General features: G+C 35.0%; 1 protein-coding gene across 1 annotated transcript in view; it reads left to right on the top strand.

Annotated features, from left to right (window-relative positions):
• Positions 1 to 11,191, top strand: part of LOC111505759 (core-binding factor subunit big brother) — a 49,662-nt gene extending 38,471 nt beyond the window's left edge. The window contains exon 3 of the mRNA XM_023160623.2: positions 10,351 to 11,191. Within this exon, the coding sequence (XP_023016391.2) occupies positions 10,351 to 10,623 (273 nt within the window). The 3' untranslated portion in view covers positions 10,624 to 11,191. The remainder of the gene's footprint in view (positions 1 to 10,350) is intronic.
• The last annotated feature ends 8,810 nt before the right edge of the window (positions 11,192 to 20,001 follow it).

Genomic DNA, 20,001 nt, shown 5'->3' with positions numbered 1-20,001 from the left:
CGCATCGAAGTTGTTCTGTTTGATGATGCTTTCTACATCTGAAAACAGAATATTGTATGGGAAAGAAGCAAGCAGTTGAGGAGTTGCCAAAAATAACATCAAAAGGTTGACCTATTTAACTATGCCTATTTTTAATAAAAACTCATTTGAACAGTCTGTTTTGTTATGAAGATTATTTTTTTTCATTGTCTAATAATAATTTGACCATTATCTCCTTTTAACTAGGAGAATCGAAACTCGAAATCAATCAGTTCGTAATTTTTTCTAATGGACCACTGAATATTTCATATTATTCTCGAAAAGCCCATGGATGCATACCATTCGGTTCGAAAGATATAAAAACATTTTGATCGATATTTTTATGTTTTTTTTTTACCTTCCATTATCTGAATAATATTAAATACCGGAAATCTACTTATATATTGCATCATTTGAAGTCGGGCTTACTAGTAAATGTTAGTGAAAAATGCAAGTCTAATTTATCGAATAGAGATTGAAAAACTATGGATTTGTACTTTCTACGTCAAAATTTTATAATGTTTATACTGACATTTATCTGTATTATCAACAATTAGTTCAAGGAAAACACAAAGACCAGTCGTAAGACTCTTTTCCGGTATTTTTCCCCCAACAATTTAACCCCTAAATGAGGGTTTAGCTAAGATATCATTTCAAAACTCTTGAAGTTCTCTTAGGAATGACATTTGAATTTTAATTTTGTGATTGATGGTTTTGTAAGAAATGACATTTGTAAATTTGGACTTGTCAAGTTTCTTCATGCAAATCTCATAAAGATGTTATAAATTATACTTTTTAGGTAAATATACCGAAAGAAATGAAAGACATACTGTAGTGTAAATTTCAAGTTCTGTGGAAAAACATCTTTACTTGCATGGTGGTGACAGTGGTGGGTCAAAAAGATCAGAGAAAAGTATTCCCCATCGATTAAAAATGATAGTATCCTTAGTTTTTTTCTAAAACGTGGACTAACGACTCTGTTTTGTTTTCGTCTGCCACCCTGTATACACAAGGATGAAGGTCCTTAGGAAAAATATATCATACATAAACGAAAACACCATTATTTTTCAAATTACAAGTAGTTCTGTAAATACATAATTATTCCATATCAAATCCAGTTTCCATCTCCAAGGTATTCAACTTGAAAATCGAATCTACACTATTGACAAATGTTCCATGCTCATCTAGATTTGTCTATCCAGTTCTGAAAAATGTTCCGCCTAATCGTTGTAGTGAATGTGTCGCCATTGGACACCTACACAAACACATTGACATCCCTATCAGCCCGAAATAATCTTTTGAATAGTCGCATTGCCACGCTTACTTCGACCGTGACATAAAAACAACAATGCGAGTGTATTTATTGTGCAAAATTAGTTAAATGACGAACAAATGGTCAAATGGTCACTTCCGGTCTAACAAAAGACAGGGCGTGCATACAGGCTGTGGACAACCTCGTATAATTGCTATTTTCTGCAAATTACCTTCCGACATGGGACCTCTCGATTTCAGAAAAGAATTAATAGGATGAACCGTTTCGAAAACAGATCGTTAGTATGCAGGGTGTCCCAGAATTCAGTTAACAGACAATATCTATTTGTTGAGCTAGAAAAATGATACAGAGGTGGCATTGAAAAATAATGGAGTGGCCTTTTTGAGATTACCTTTGAAATCGTTATAAACATTGCAGATTGCAAGAAACCATACCTAACTTTTTTATTATCAAATGGCACCTCAGAAAATTTCCACTTTGTGTGTGCATGTTATTGCAAATACTGTCACATATCATTTCTATACAGGGTGTTCCAGTGATTAACACTTGATATTTTCGTATGCGAAGAGTGGCAGAAATCAAGCAAAAAGTCTGCTTGGAGAGACGTTGGAATGTCTGCCTGGGCTAACTATACATATTTCAAAAAACTATCCCCTGATTCAGTTTTTTAAATGACTTCTTGAAAAAATGTATAATTGATTTGAGGCTTTCTGTTCCAGTTTATATTACATCAGTATATTTTGTTGGGTTTGAGGGCCGGTATTAATGTGAATATTTTTCAAAACGTCTCGCTAACTCGAGTGGCCAGCTTCTTTGGAGGTACTTTCATCGAAAATATTCATTTCCAATCATCATCCCAGTCAAGAACAGGACTTATTAAGATGCTTGCAGAATGTGCCTGCAGGTTTAAAAACCAGAATAGCTGGATGAAGAACTGAGTCAACTCAAATAGGCCTTTCAATTGAATGGCTATAAGATATCTGAGAATGATATGGCCTTGAGACCAAGAGCTTCCTTATGCCGGAACTTGGATAAAAAAACAACGACTGGAAGAGCCTACTTCTCTTTCATTTCCAAAATAACATACCAAACAAGAAATATTCTGGGTGAACACAACATAAAAACAATTTTCAAACCAACAAGGAAGATGAGAGATTCTCTGTGATCGGTCACTCTCCCCTGCAGAGGTATATCGCATACTATAATCCTGAGGTGAAGTATACAGAGAAACCACAAAGAGGTCCATGGGTACTAATTTCAGATTGGGACAAACAGATAGGTCAGCACTAGTGGAATATGTGCTTAGTAGAGTTAGCACCAGCTAAGGGATATCATAATCGATCAAATTGGTTAGTGCGTAGATAAAAAAATCCATAAACACACGGATAGTTCCAATAGGAAAGAAGAAACACTAACGTAAACACCATCCTCGCCAGAAATAAGCACCACAACGCCACGCATACATTCCCCTACCACCGTTACAAACTACTTTTACTTCTGATACATGGTCTAAGCTTTACTGTGCTGTACAAAATACTGTTACTGTACAAACTACTGTTACTTCCAATACATTTTCTGAGCTTCACTGTATTGATTGTGCTTACCGTGTCATTATCACTATCAGAATAATTACATAATTGAGTTACAAGTAATTAACATTACTTTTTCACAAAGGCATGTTTCATAAAATTAACTTAATTCAATGCTATTTCATTATTTTCTATATTTTATATTTTTGTAGCTTGTCGTTTTGATTAAAAATATTGTACTAACCTGGAGGCACCATTGTCATTATTTGTATGAATTTTATGATGTTTGACTTAATGTGACGTATTGTAAAAAGTATAATGACAAGTTATTGTGTTGCAGACTTCTGACGATGAATTCAGCTAAAACCAAAATATAGATTTGAAGTAATTGACTCAATTATTAATGATGGCTTCTCCAACAAAATCTGCACGAGTTGTCAGCTAATGATTTCTTCATAGATGTTTTTGTATTGTTGTTGAATGTGTCTTTAATTTGCCAGTGATTTCCTGATTGGTTGATTATTTTGCCAAAGTAGTTTCTTCATTTGAATCCATCATTTTAAGATAGTTTTTCCAGAGCTTCGTATGTGATTTTTGTTATTAGATAATCCACGCCCTTATAGAAATTTCCGAGTAACTCGGAAAACACACTTTATACGATGTTTGATGACCTCCCTAAAAAACTATTATATTCAAGGCCACTCAAATCGAAACATAACCCAATTAAAATATCATTAGAGATACCATCTGCCGCACAGACTTTGTTTTAAATTAATTTTGTCCTCTAAATCAAAAAGAACAAATGGACCGTGGCATGACTTGAATTCAACCCTATATTCACTTTTTCAACCCTTTTAATTTTTTCTCTCATAAACTAGCTTTCTAGACGATAAAAACTGCCCCTTTGTACAAAAGGGACCTCAATGAATTGCGTTCAAAGGACACAAGGGCTAGCCGTTGGCTATCAGGTCCTGATGGGCAGGCCAGATTCGTAGTGTAAGGCCTTTCACCTTTATTATGCAAAATTATTTTTAGGTATGAATTGAGTGAGGCGGAGATATATAAATACTGGCATGTAATCCGGATCTGACCAATAGGCTACTTGTCAAAACTGAATAAAGGGTGAGATATAGGACGCTAGTATACAAAAATTAAATAATGGTTAGCTAAAAAGAGTTCGCAGTGTTTGGTCAAAAAGTAGATAAAAAACTCAAATAGACAAATTATTTATTCGAACAACTCTTGACTCAAATAGGTTTATCGAACAATGTGAAAACACGCTGAAAATTAGTTTATTTGAAGACGAAGATGTAGACATTTGGAATACTTGGTCCACCAACTTGCTTCATTTTATTGGAATTTATAATAATTTGAAAAAACTTTTTAGTTTTGTACTTCTCGAAGCCGAAAAACTTTACCAAGAACTGATATCTCCTAAAAATATTCCCAATTCATTACTACCATAACCAAATGGGATGATATGTATTTTGAGTGTTCATAGGAAGTATATTCATAGGAAGTATATTCATAGGAAGTTGTGCGAAAAGAGAAGTTTTGAAGAAGACAATCTTCTAAAAGGAATACAACGTATTGTATAATCACTAGATATTGAAGCGGTATAGCGGTTTGCTCCTGGATCAAGTAAACAAAAAATCGTGAAAAATATGAATTTTCTAAATATTTTCCTTTGGAAAATTTTTCGTAACCTGTTATTATACGCCTACCATATCCAACGTGCCGAGGCTATACTTCCTTGCGAAATTCTTTGCGGATGAACTTTCGCTAATTAGGGTTATATTGGTGATTATTTAATAGGGCCCTATTGTCTACACGAGAGCTCGAATAGGTAACTATATTATACAGGAGGATATTAGGGTCAGAAAATAATCCTTTAGTTGAATTTCGAATCCAACAATTTACCATGAAGGACAATTTAAACACTGAAACACTCAACACCGAAAAACATAAAACTGAAGTGAGAGTAGAAATGGAATTTATTTATTGAAAAAATATCAAAATTGAGGATAAAGTAAAAACATTTAGGATCAAAGTTTGTTGGCAATTCAAGATGGCCGTCTTTTATGCACTTGAGTGTTTGTTGAAGGAAAAGTATGAAGGCAAAAAGTTTTTTTTTGATAAACTGGATCAATAATGATCACATGGAAAAATTTGAACTTTTACTATTCTAAATGTATAAATAAAATGATTCATTCTTCTTTTGATATTTGAGTGAATCCTTAGTTCCACTTAGCATTCAGTGCAGGTACATATCTGCGAAGATCTAACAACTTCCTTCGCTAACAATTTTCCCAACGTGCGTTTTTCCAGCGAACGAATGACGCCACCACTTTGTTAACCGGTCTTTATTTGAAATAATCACAGTTTTTCCGAGTAATCCGAAAATACCTGGGAATTCCTTCGACTCGATTACTATTCATAGAACAAACTATCTTGACATTGAAAAGTTCCTTCTCTGGGTCACCTTCGCCGGCGCTTGATCAACGTGTTCGAAAACCCATTAATGATTATGCCGATGCGCGATTTCGTCTGACGATGAATCATACACTTGGGTAATTGTTTTCCTGAGACGCAAACAAACTGGTTGAGACGCATCAAAACTATTTGAAATTACGATCAGTTTGGTACGAGAGAAGTCCCATATGTACCCGACTTTAATAAAATGGATAAAAATATCAATGATAATAATAAATTATTTATTGTCTGTCATGAAGAAATAAAAAAGAGTCCATTTTCCTGATAATAGTTACATAGTGGCAAACGAAAGACGTGACGTACACTACCTCAATAAAAGTACAACGTAAGATCAAACTAAATATATCTCATGGATAGATATATATTCAACTACATACTTATATCATAGTAAAAATCAACCAGTAAGTCCACTCCTACTACTTTCATTCATAAATTCACAAAGTTCTCGGTGACCTCGAAACGAAGTGCGGATTCAATTTCGTTCTTTTACCATAGGCGTGCGCTCATATAAAAAAGAAATTTAAGGATATTATAGAAGATTTTGTGGTAAGCTACTTATAACCAACTACAAAAAGTAAAAACAACAATAACAACTCCGAATAAACTAAACACATTTCCGGCCGTATATTATAACTAATCCGATCCCCGTGGTACCGTCGAATCCTTCGATACTACAGCACTGATCGCGTTAGATGAGAATCTCATTCCAATAGCGGTTGAAGGTTCCCGGCAACTGGTTGTATTATTTTACTGTACTTGTATCAACTTAATATTTGTATCATATTTGAATATCCTTCATTAGGTGTAACTACAAATAACCTAGATAATAAAAACATAAAATAAAGGTTTAAATGTAAAGTACTAATTTCGAAATGAATAAGAAAACATAATTATTAAACATTCAACAATAAAAATTAGTCTGAAACTGATGGAGTAATAGATCCTGCTTTGTGAAATTTTTTTATATCCACAACTGGTCGCGATTTGATAAGTGAAACTTGAATTAAAAATAATTTTTTGTGCATTGGAACATTCATTGCATTTTTCCTTTTAATATTCAGATTGTGAATGTCGGTTCTGAATGTTACCTTTCTGTGTAGATATTTCGGGAATATTGCATAGTGCACGATTTTTCCCAGACAAGGCTACTTGTACAGAGTCGCACTAAGGAACGACCGATTTTTTTTTAAATATGCGGCTGGGTATTGAAACATTTTTTTGGTGGAGTGTAGGGACACACATTAGCAGTTTCTTCAGTCGTATCAGTACTTGACATTTCGAAAATTTTAACAACAATATTGAATTTATTAAAATATTCCATTGAAAAAGTATACTTGCATTGTTGTTGAAAACATTGAGTATTTGAACGACAACATCTTATACCTACTGGGACTTTTTTTGATGGTACCAATTTCGTAATATTTGCAGCGCTAAATCTCAATGAAAGTCCTAGATTATCAAGTAGTCAATTCTCTACAAATCCATAATTATAACTTGTGCTTCAGCATAATATAGCGAAGCAACGGCTTAGATTAGAACATACATTATAATTGTGAACTTGTAAGGAAATACATATTTGATAATTCAGGGCAAACTTTATTCAGTTTTTTTGAAGAAGAAAACAAATAATATTTTCTACAGAAATCATTATCGTTAATAATGTTGTAGAAGAAACTAAACCAGATTTACTCTGATTTATGGTAAACTTCAAAAATATTCGAGTCACTGCTACCTGTCCGAGATCCTTACAAAAGAAAAGGTTCAAAGTCTAGCAAAAAAGGCCAATTGACCGATTTTTCATTGTCATTGTCGACACAATTCAAGAGAAACTGTTCTGCAACAAATAAAGTTGTTTACAATATTCTGGGAAGGAGGAACGTGAAATATACGTGTCAAAATGTCTTTGAATTGTTGTCGGCAGTCAACAAGTTATATTATATTCACTTTGTACGCATCGCTAGTCAGAAAACAATGGTTTATAAAAAAGAAATGAGATTTTACTGACGCGGAACATCAAGATAATATTGGAAACGAAACGAAATCGATTTGGTTTTTGTTCTTCATTCATGTTGAAAATTACAAAATTAGTATAATGGATTTCTTTGATATTTAGCAAGAACGAATTCGATGTATTTCATGCAGATGCAGTAACAGACTTTCTTATTTCAATTTCCTGTCTAATGTTCTACTTTGTAAGATTTATTTGAAATATTGATTAGTATCTACCAAAAAACGTGTCTGATAGTTGTTACTTCCCATAAATTTTCTAAGTTTCACATCAGTTTTCAGTTTATACAGTCTGTTCCAAACTGGCCAAGTCATACATCTCAATTATGTATGTATACAGACTTTAAAAATTTACGAGGACACACAAATTTATCAAATCTCTTTTGTCTTGTAAACGTTTTGCACACATAATTAGTTTACTTTACATTACTTTTTGTTACCGAAAAATCGAATTTCTTAAATTAACGCGTAACAGTCAAGAGAATTTGATTTTTTGATTAGATATTCTTGAATTGTTGATTAATTGGTTGGTTTTGTCAAAAAATTTTTTTTTGAATCAAGATGGTCCCTAAATATACGTGAATAAATATTTTTTTGGTTCTGTGTTTGATTCACAGAGGAGGAGTTTCTGACAATCAATATTGGTCATTTTATTCCAAAGTAAATTAAATCTCTTGTTCTAATTAAAAGGGTTCAGAGTAAGTGTTTTGTACCAACTTTGCAAAAATTGGCTAAAAAAAGTATTTTATCGTTCTGCTATTATTGCAAGTATTTTCATGATGTAACACTCTGTTTTGCTAAGAAAAATCATTTTTTATCTTCTTTAGTCGTAGATAAAACGAGGCAACATTATTGTGCTCTAGTAAAATAATATTACGAACGTTGAATCTGAAAAATGACGGAGTCGGATATGGAAAGTAATTCCAGATATGACCTTGAGATAGATTAAAGGGGCGGGGATATACATCTTGGGAAAGATTGATTTGTTAGATGTAGGAATCGGTACCGAGTTCTATTACTCAACATTTATTTAACAAATAGCCGACACACAACAGTAGCGGGGTAAATACACGGGGGGACAATAGGAACAAAAAGGTTCGTTACATATGGGATACCGTAACATTCGAAATACCAGTGGCTATATTTACATACAGTCCAAATGTACTCGTATTAACAAACTCCATAACGATTCAAAAGTTTCTCTAAGAAAATGTCTCCTACACAGTTGGATTCGCAATAAGACTGGCAGAAAGCAACTGCTTTCTTGGATAATATCACAACATCCTACATACATATACTCCATACATACTTACAGAAGCCACTTATTGTCTTTATTAGAATTTAGAATTGTGAACTGCAAGGAGAATCTTTTGAACTAGTCTATTTTATGGTTTCTACATTTTGTATGTTTCGCATGTATAAATCACAGGTGTTCACTATGTAGTTCGGTAAAAAAAAGTTCAGTATCAAAATCAAGTATTGAAGCCCAAAAATAGTATCTTATTCGGTTTTTCATTTGGTACAGTTCTGGGCATCGAACAAACATTCTTTATTCACAGATTTCAAGATTCGCAGATATTTCAGTTTCACTAAGATACAGGAAATTCAGTCGGATGAAATTAAAATGGGAGAAAAGGTCTGTAGGTCATTGGATTCAAAAATTGTTTGTATTTTTATCTGTTGGCTGGTTTTCTACAACCAAAAAGATTCTACCGCATACGGGCCAGTCTTGACACGGAAAAAATTTTGATGGATGAATGTAGAAAGCTGTATAACCGGTGCTAGTGCGTCTTCTAGATGTCAAGGACCTGGTCAGCAGATACACTTTGTGTGATATCAGTGTTTTATATTGTAGAATATCAGTAGTATCTTCCATTATGCATTTCGTTGTATAGTGGATGATTATACAGATTATAGTGCACAGACAACAAAGTTGTTATGTTTGTCATAAAAAGTGGGGAGATAACATAAATTTGTAAGAAATAGGGATATCAGAAGGATCTCAAGAAAAAATTTGAAAGAAACAAAAGATACTGTTAATTTATCATGAATATACTGTGAATTCCTTTGCTGATATTTCGTGAACTGAAATTCTCTTGGAACAATCTTATTCTAATTAAGTGTAAACAGATATATGTCATTGATACCGTTGGTCATATCACATCAACTCCACGTGGGGTGATCAATCGCTCGTGCAGAATATCAAATGTGGCCAACGTCGTTCTCAAAGAAATATAGATTGATTACGCTGCTAGCCCAAAATCCACATCAAAGAGTGACTTTTTCGGGATGTATTGGACTCTCTTGGATCTCATGTGGATTGATATCGTCCCAAATTCGACAATTTTGTTTGTTCACGTGTACGTTTTCATCCAGAAATGGACTTCATCGCTGATTATGATTTTTGGATGAAAATTAGGGTAACTTGCTAATTACACGTCGTTGTCTATGGTCGTTTACCTTCAGTTCCTTGACCAGACTGAATAAATGACAACTAATTTGACAGATTTAGGTTCAACAAGATGGCCGTTATCAATTGTTGAAGTTCGGAAGTCTCTCTTGAAAGACCCTATACATCTAATAAACTATATATATTTCGCATTTCATAGTAAATTAGTTTTATATAATAATTATAAATTTTAACCTCAAAATGAGAATGGATCTGTCAATGATCCGCATCTGGTATATTGGAACCACCACATATGGGAGGTAATATAATGTACTTACAGAATAATTACTAAATTGCTGACAAATTTTATGAAACCATGACCAAAAATTATGATAGATTCAACTTTTTAGTTCCAAAAATAAAAGTAATTATTTAATAAAAGGTTAGGTGTAGTTTGGTTTTCACTGCTTTGGCCATTTATTTCATGTGTACAAATTGATCCTACATAAAGATCCTGCTGTATAATATTATTTGGCTCATGAACGATGAAATTTCAAGATTGTTTTCTATGCCTGGCGCCTATTTTACTACCCCTCAACACCGACACGTGGACGTACTATAATTACTACTCCTTGTTGCAGGTCCACATCAAATCCAATTTCATAATGAACGGCGTCTGCGTCCGATGGCGCGGTTGGATAGACGTCGAGCGTCTCGACGGCGTCGGTTGCCTGGAGTTTAGCGAAGAGAGAGCGGCTCAGGAAGACGCCCTGTTGAGAGAACAAATAGAGAGATACAACCAAAGGCTCAGAGAATACGAGGATAAGCAGAGGGGGTACAGACAGGAGAGGCCCGAACAAGATCTAGAGGTACGTGGGGGGATGCACCAGAGGCAGTTCATGAAGTTGTTTTAGTTGTTTTTGTTGTTCGTTATTGAAGTTTGTGTAGGAGAACTGACTGACGCGGATTGAAAGTAATTGAAAATGTGTGGAATGGATTTATAATCAGGCAGAGAAAAATTATTCAGTTTACTTGAACGATTTCGTTCTAATCATTTTAAAAATTGTGTGTTTGTGTCTGATTTTCTATTAGATCCTACACAATTGTTTTGAAGTTATTCCAATCTAAAATATATTCCCGTTCACATATACTCGTATACAGTGTGTGTTACATCGAACTTCCAGTAAATATTAAGTTGAAGGAGTAATGGAGTTTTAGAGATCAATGCATTTAGATTTTTTGAATTATCTACCAATATGCACATTGATTTTTTTTAATCCATCTACATGAGGTAGAAATTATTATTCAACCTGGTAATAAAAAAAAGAGTTCGACAAATTATCATCCGATAATGAAAATTGTATATTTTCAAAATATTTTTGACAAATACTCTCCAACTAACTTTGCACTAAGACTGAATAAATCAATTCAATGTTTATTTTTGACACAACTATTGATCTATGCAATCCTATATATATATATATATATATATATATATATATATATATATATATATATATATATATATATATATATATATATATCACCACATCTTTCTAATGGAAGATTGATGTTATACATTCTGTATGTAGCTCAGTTTTATAACGTTTCCGTTAATACTTGCTTCAACCATTTCATTTAGTGAAATTATTTCGAAATATATGTGAATTATAGAAAAGGTAGAAAATAGTCGGAAGACGTCTTAATTGATATATTTTTGAAATAACCAAAATTAGAATTGTCATTGATCATCCAGACACGTAAAAGTTGAATGTTGTGTTGGCATAAATTAAAAAATAACTTCATCCATAACAACTTGAAAACATCATTCGCGTAATTTGTTTTTGTATATTATGAGTTTGAATTGTATATAATTTGTACGTTTTTTACGTTTATTTTTTATTATGTAAATAATGTACCCAATTGCAATATGTAAATATATAAATGTAATAAATTTATGTGACTTCAGTTTGTTTTTTTTATTTATTATGCTGTTTTAATTTTATTTTCATCGAAAGTAATGATATCACAAGACCTCAAGATTTTATTGAAAAATTTCCGTTTTTTAAATATGTTCAGCAATATCAGCATGAAGAAACGACGAGTCCCTGCAAGACGAGTGATTTTATCCATTGCTGGTTGCTCAGTTGGTATTGCTTAAAAATAATAAAGTTTGAAAAATGGGACATTTATCTGAACAAAAATTTACACCGGGTAGTAGTATTTTCTGAAATATTTTAAGCTGAATGAATTTATATAAGAATCAAATTAAATTGAACTTAATTGACAATCTAGATGTTTATTTCATGACTGACAGTTTCAACCCTCTCAATTTTATCGCTGTTCAGAAGAAATGTTTTATTGCTGTAAAACTCTGGTTTAGCGGCTTAGCCTTCAATCATTTCATCGCTTGATAGGAAAAAATCCATAAATAATCAGCAACGTAGTAGTAACGAACTAAATGTTCCAGTCAAGTTTTGCAAATATTGAAAGGCGAGTTTTGAATTGATAAGTAGAATTGGAATTTACCAAGTTAACATCATCAGGCGTCACAAGATGGTTATAAATAAGTTCGTCGAATTCAGTTTCCAAGGGACACATTTTTTTTCGTGAAAATCAATCCTTTGTAAAACGAAATAATACTCAAGTGACACCTGTTTAAAAATCTGTTTAATCTCTGTTTTTTCGTTAATCAGCTGGTCAGCCCCATACGAACGACAACTCTCAGAAGTTGAGAAATTTGTGCGAGCTAAGGACTATCGAGGTCTTACCTTTTAACGTGTGATTCCTAACACGAAAGATCTTTCAATTGTGTATCCTAACCCCGCATAACACGTATTTTATCAGTTCGGACTTCCATTGTCTAATTTAATATAAATTGATTCGAAATCCCTGAAAAAAATTAAAAAAGATTAACCGAAAATAACAATTTTATTAAACAAAAAATTGTAATCACAAAGAAATGAAAAATATTGATAAAAGCTGAAAATTAAAAAACTATTATTAAAAAAATGTAAAATAAAAAAATCAGAAGATTCCAAACCAAGTTATGTCACGACGTTTCGATTGTTAGTATCCACAATCGTCTTCGGGTGATAACTGGACTTATTTTTCCGAGATCCGACTATTTATAGGTCATTCGAGTGCTTTCACCTATCCCCTCTTCCCTCTTTCCGCTTCATTGGTTTTAGCGGGAGATGACCGTTTGGTGGGAGTTGGTCGTTTTTCGCTTGATTAGAGGTTTCCATATGTTACGCATCTCTACGCTAGCTTGACTAAATGCGTTGTTGGACAACATATACGCGACTTCTTTGAATTTTCTTCTAAACCAGTGTTAATCTTTGTGGATTATTTCAGCTTGAGCCCACTTGATATTATGTTGATGAGTCCAAACATGTTATGCTATTCCGGATTTACTGGTTTCTCCTCGCTGTGTTTCTTGTGCTCAGCAATGCGAACTTCCAATAGCCTCTTAGTTTCATCGATGTATGATTCTCCGCACTCGCAGGGTATCAGGTAAATGCAATTCTTGAAATCGCAGTCCGTGTTTGGTGGCCTGGTTTTCGTGAGGCTGCTACGGATATTGTTCCCAATTCTTCTTATCTTTTCCGATAATCCTCTGATGTAGAGAAGTACAAGTACTGGTTGTGGCGGCTTCTCTTCCTTGTGGAGCTCTTGCTGTCTTCTAGCTAAAGCTTGTTCTACCATCACTCTGGAGTAACCATTTCGTTGAAGGTCATTTTTGATGATGCCTAGTTCCTTTTCGATACCTTCCTCTGTATTACAGAGCCCGAAAGCAGGGTCTAGTAGAGTCTTGATGATTTCTCTTAGTCGATTGATGGTGGTTGGATTTCTGGTTCAGATACTGTCCTGTGTGAGTGGGTTTTCGATATACAGATGTTTCCCATTTAGTGTCGGTCCTCTTCACCAATACGTCTAAGAATAGCAAATCGTTGTGGACTTCCTTCTCCATTGTGAAAGTGATGGAAGGATTTACGTTGTTGATGTGCTTCAGGAAAGTGTCTAGTTCTGCATTCCCATGGTTCCATATTAGGAAGGTGTCATCTACGTATCTCAACCAGACTCGGGGCTTCTTCAATGGCCAGAGTTTCAAACCACTCCATATATATTGGATATAACTGGTGAAAGTGACGATCCCATTGGCAGTTCTCATCTCGTCCTTCAGTTGGAAGTAGCAGCATCCTAGTAATTTCATGATTACTTGTATCGGTAAGTTTGTTCTATCTTTTAGGTCCCCATCTTCGGATAGCTTCTTCTGTATGATTTGAAGTGCTTTTTCGACAGGAACGTTGGTGTAGAGGCTTTCCACGTCGAAATTGATCAGTTGATCCTGCTCTTTGACTTCGATTTCTCCTAGTAGTTCAACGAAATGACTTGAATTTTTCACAAAAGATGATGTTTTACTCGATTTGAAAGGGATATATTTTTAGGAGTGATTAATTTTTGGGAAAGAAAGTTTTTGGCTTTCTACTACTCCATCTGATGGAGTAGTAGAAAGCCAAAAACTTTCTTTCCCAAAAATGATGTTTTACCTTGCGAATATCATAACACCTTTGACATAGATAAACAATGTCAGGAAAAAATTAAATACTTGTTTTAGTTTTCATCCAATTCCAAACTAGGAGATCAACCTGTGGACAAAACTTCACTATTTGAAGTATTCAAATTTAGCACCGTTGGATGATATTGATGAAAAACTCATGATGGGAGTGTCTTGTTTAGAATACAATGTGGTCTTAAATTTCATCATCGAAATACTGCTGCTTATGTTGAAATTATTCTAAAATAGTGAGTGACTGCCAGATTACTTTGATAATAAAAGTTTATTTTTGACCTGTTTGAATTCCAGTTATCATTTGGTTATTTATGGTTAATAAACTTCAAAAGAGAGGATTAAAATAGTGAGTTTGTACTACGAAAACCTGCAAGGCCACTGCTGTGTTTTTGACGGTAATCATCTGGGCAGAAATGCAAGACAAATGTATATTCGAATTCTCACATAAATTCGTAACACGAACTGGTAACTCGAATAACCGGCGTTATTGTTCAGGAATAGTCAATAACGAAAGCATTATCATTAGAGAAAACAAAATCTGGGTTACGGATTTTGTTTTCTCGTAATTATGACTTCGGCTGTGAAAGCCTATGCTCTTATAAAAGGTACTATTGCTGTAGCTCTAGCTCACGATGCCTTGTAGAAGAATCGCAGTCTGTATATATTTCTCAATAGGTAGAAGCTAGAATACCTGATGAACATAAAAAAAGCAAACACTATTAACGTCAAACTCGAGATTGAAAGATCTATAGTAAAGCTTATTATTCCCGTACCTAAATCGGACATATGCTGAAATGAATGAAACATCGCAACAAAAACGTGGCCAAACTTGAATCGCCTCAGGGGGCATCATAAACACAAATATGGCCCCTTTTTGATTTTTCACTTCGGCACCTTTTCAAATGTCAATAAGAATCCCCGCGGAGGACGATATTGTCGAAGCCGGCTCCGGGTGGGGGGCGCCCTCCTAGGATACCCCCCTCGGGTGTCTAATAAGGGCGTACGATTCCGTTCGTATGTGATGAGGAATTCAATTTCGTGTTCCGAGGGAGATTTGTAACATTGTTACGACAAAATTGACTCTTTATGATTGTAATTGTTGGACCAGCCTGACATGTCGTGAGAAAGTGGAAAATTGGAGTTAACTGATTTACACAACTTATTTCTCAAGTATTATAAAACCTGCAAATCATTCGAAAGCGGAAAGCGAGTTAATAACCAACAAGCATTTCGAATTTTCGTTATTTGATCAGAATTAAATGAGGAAATAACTTCATTAGTCGTATTGAGAAAGTAATTGCTGTAAATAAGTATCACTTTTTCGACGTTTCGAACACTTTTGAAAGATGGTTCAATGCGTGAGTGTGTAGGCAATATCTTGAAAATCACGGATATTTTCAAGATATTGCTTTCAAAAAAGGGTTTCCTGGTTAGGCCCGGCAATTAGTGTTACTATTTGTAGAGACAAAACAGGAAAAAATACTTTCTCGTCTTGACAAGAATACTGATTTTCTCGACGAGAGAAGGTATTCTCTTGTCTACACTTTTCTTGAGGAGAGAATGGCCTTAGTAATCCAAATTTGTAGTAACCGTTAATAAGATTGCGGTCGCTTTATTTCTCGATATTTGCCAATGTACTGCCTAAATCTGTAGGATCAATTATCTCTGCCTAGGAAAGGTATATAATCGACCATAACTGGCTGGATCTAAATCATGCTGGTAAACATAACTGCAACAACGACTCTTCAAGGCGAGGCCATTAGGTTTAGGGTCACCAGATGCTGCCCTCAAGAGGGGGTACTATCTCCCCTTCTGTGGTCATCTGCTTGATGCCTTCGACAGAAAAAAAAAAGATCTGCAAGCTTATGCAGATGACCTTGTCATCTTGACAAGGTCCACGCCAGGAAGGGTAGCTTGTAATATCCTCTAAAGCACGATGTACGTTGTTCATAGTTGGTGCCTGAGGGATCAGATGTCTGTCAACCCCAGCAAAACTGTGATAATCCCCTTCACCAGGAGGAAACAATTGGACGATCTAACGCCACTTTCCCTCAATGATGAGGTCATTCTATTTGGAAAAACTCACCTGGAACGCTCACTTGGAAAGAGTTTTACTCAAAGCCAGAATGTCCCTATAGACATGTCGAAGGATTTGTGATAAAACTTGGGGTTTGAGTCCCAAACGAATATCCATTGGATTTATGTGATGATTTTCAGACCAATGATCACTTATGGTGCAATTGCCTAGTGGCCATAGGCTTTACAGAAAACGGCCCAGGCGAAGCTCTCTGTCTTACAGAGACAGGCTTGTCTGGCCATCAGTACCACACCAGTACCATCGGACCAGAACCTGTCATTTAGCATCTCTTTAGGCTTTGCCAAACAAAGATTGAACACCTTGATGGCAAGAAGATTCTGGCAGAATCTTCCAGGATTGGCTCACTTCAAGGCGTTTATTCACCTTTCGAAGCTTGATACGAAACAGTTGTTAGATTATAGTAGGGATGAACTACGATATCTAACAAGCCTTCTTACAGGTCATTGTCATTTGAATCATCATATGCAGAAACTCGGACTGTCGGAAGACAGTGTGTGTCGCCTCTATTTGGAAAATGATGAAACCTCAGAGCACCCACTTTGTGCCTGCCCCGCTGGGGACCATACACCATACAAACTAATCGGCTCTGTTGAGAACCCGGTTCATTTGGTCGAGTGTGAATAGGTGTTAGCCACAATGAACCCTTGCGGGTTGCGTGGAGGGTCGAATAGAGCCACTCACTTTGAACCTAACCTAAGTGTCACCGTTATTTGCAATGTGTTCTCAAAGATATACCAACTTAAGATGAAATCTCAATGCATCTAATATCTTAGGATATTTATAAATGTATAATATTATTCGTGAAATATTTACCAAGAGTTCAACAGGCAAGTAAAAGTATTTTTGCTCCGTAATATAAATACTTCCATTCCGATATTCTCATAAAAATAAAATTTATTCACAACGAACACAAACTGGCCAGATTAGATGATAAAATAATCTTTGATATTTCTAGATTTTTATAGATTCAAAGAAGTAATTCAAAGGAATCGAAAAACTTTCATGTGAATGCATACAAAACGCTCGTGTTCGCTCATGTTCGCTCATGTTTGTTCGACATATTGATGTCTCGTCCACACCAGAGCGAATATCTTCAAGTTCGTAGTCGTAGTTGATCCATCTACTTTGTGCGAGCACATTTTGATGTACCGCCTTCTTCTCGATCTTTTCTGAACGCGAACAAACATACGTTCGCTCGCTCGCTAGCCCGTACTCACCAGACGATTATTGATGCAGAATGCTCGTTCACTCTTGTTTGCTCTTGTTCGCTCGTGCTCGCTTTTTTGGTGAATACGCACCTTAATATGCAACACTGTACCGTCCCACGAATCTAGCGTTTTTTAACGGCCCGTGAAAATGGAATCACACTAGTGAATAGACATCTTAGATCACAGTTTTCTTCATTTGTCCGGCTAAGATTTCTAACATTTTAAGTTTTGCTGGTATGATCCTAAGATTCTTAGGTGAGGCATTCCTATAACCAAAACAACCATATTACAAGAATGACCTGGGTAGAATTTGCGGGTCTTTATGTCCAGTTGGTACAGCTTCCACGAGTCCATTTCATTACTCCGAAGAAGTGAAGATCGGTATGGCAATCATGCACTGTGTCCGTAAAGTATGGAACAAATTCATTTTTAGCTAAACAGGTCATTTTAAGAAATAATCCTGAAACACGTCGATTTTTGATGTTAATTTACCGTATTTTAAAATAATAATCTAATATACAGGGTGAATAACGTTCGGGTAATGACGTCACCGTCATTTTTTTTAAATGGAACACCCCCATTTTGTCTCAATTTTCGGATTACTCCAGCGGAGCTGATTCCAAAAATGTATCACATGTTGATTCCAATTGGTACAGGGTGGACAAAAATACAGTAGTTGTGTGTGTGTGCTAATAAAGTAACGCGTAACATTCTTTATTAGGTAAATTAACAATATTATCAAAAATACTTATTGTCTAGCGGACAGAATATGCTGGAATACATGACTTTATATTACATTTTCGAACTGCAGCCCTTGCTGTATTTGACAGTAACCCAAACGGTGTACAAATTCTTGTTGAACCTTGTGTATGGTTTCTTACGTAATATTGTTTATTACTGTTCGAATTTTCACTTGTACATCTTCAATATTTGCTGGTTTCGTTTTATAAATAACATTCTTCAGATGGCCCACAGAAAATAATCCAAAGGATTTAAATCTGGTGACCTCGCTTGCCATTCAGTGGGTCCACGTCTACCAATCCACCTGTTCGGAAAAATTTCATCTACGTACCTTCTAACATCTACAGAATAATGTGGAGGTGCACCATCCTGTTGAAACCATAAACTTTCATCAAAACCTCCAGGATTACGTCTGCTGGGAAATAAATTACGTAAAGTAGGTACGAGATACCCCCTTAAAAACTCAAGGTACTTTGCCCCGTTTAAATTACCTTCGATAAAGTAGGGTCCAATGATTCGATTTCGTACAATTCCAGCCCATACATTTACCTTTTGAGGGTATTGTGTATGATGCTCACGCATCAAGTGGGGGTTTTCTTTTGCCCAGTATCTACAATTCTGACGGTTAACCTCACCATTTAACGTGAAAGTGGACTCATCAGAAAAAATAATGTTTTGTATCAAGAGAGTGTCTCGGTGACATTTATCCATCATTTCTTCGCAAAATTGGAGTCGTCTATCGGGATCATCTTCGTTTAATTCTTGCACAAGTTTGATTTTATAAGGATGCCATTTTTCAAGCTTCAATAGTTTGTGTACAGTTGTTTTGCCAACACCGATTTCGCGACTAACTTTACGAACAGAAGTGTGCGCATCTTCTTCAAAACTCAGTAAAACATCTAATGCTGTATCAGCATTTGCAGGGGGACGACCTGATTTGCGTACATTTGCAACCGTACCAGTTTCTCGAAATTTCGTTTCTAGCTTACTGACTGTTGAACGCGTTATAGGTCTTTCTGGATATTTATCATTGAACAAATTGCACACTTCCATCTGAGTTCGCGATCTGTCTCCATACCCAATCATCATAAGTATTTCAATTCTTTGTTTTACACTTAACTCCATTTCTACTTCCAATTAAATCTAAGCAATCATTCGAATATTCACGAATACCAAAAATATTGTAGTACTAAACTGTCACTGAACATCAATAAATTACTAAATAAATAATGATATTTCACAAAAAACTAGACGACTATGTTTTTTATAAATGTAGATAAGAAATAATTTCTTTCATATTCTGTCTGCTAGACCACAAGTACCAAACATGTTTGGAAACACCTCATTTTTATTACTCTAAACATGTAGCAAACTACGGGGTGTTATATTTAAACCAATTGCAGCTAGACAATAAGTATTTTTGATAATATTGTTAATTTACCTAATAAAGAATGTTACGCGTTACTTTATTAGCACACACACAACTACTGTATTTTTGTCCACCCTGTACCAATTGGAATCAGCATGTGATACATCTTTGGAATCAGCTCAGCTAGAGTAATCCGAAAATTGAGACAAAATGGGGGTGTTCCATTTAAAAAAAAAAGACGGTGACGTCATTACTCGAACGTAATTCACCTTGTATATTAGATTATTTTGAAATACGGTA

This window comes from Leptinotarsa decemlineata, unplaced genomic scaffold (assembly GCF_025532065.1).
Source record: "Leptinotarsa decemlineata unplaced genomic scaffold, Ldec_3_MD MMD2_tig00000008_RagTag_RagTag, whole genome shotgun sequence".
Classification (NCBI taxonomy): domain Eukaryota; kingdom Metazoa; phylum Arthropoda; class Insecta; order Coleoptera; family Chrysomelidae; genus Leptinotarsa; species Leptinotarsa decemlineata.
This window is presented reverse-complemented; position numbering and strand designations above follow the sequence as displayed.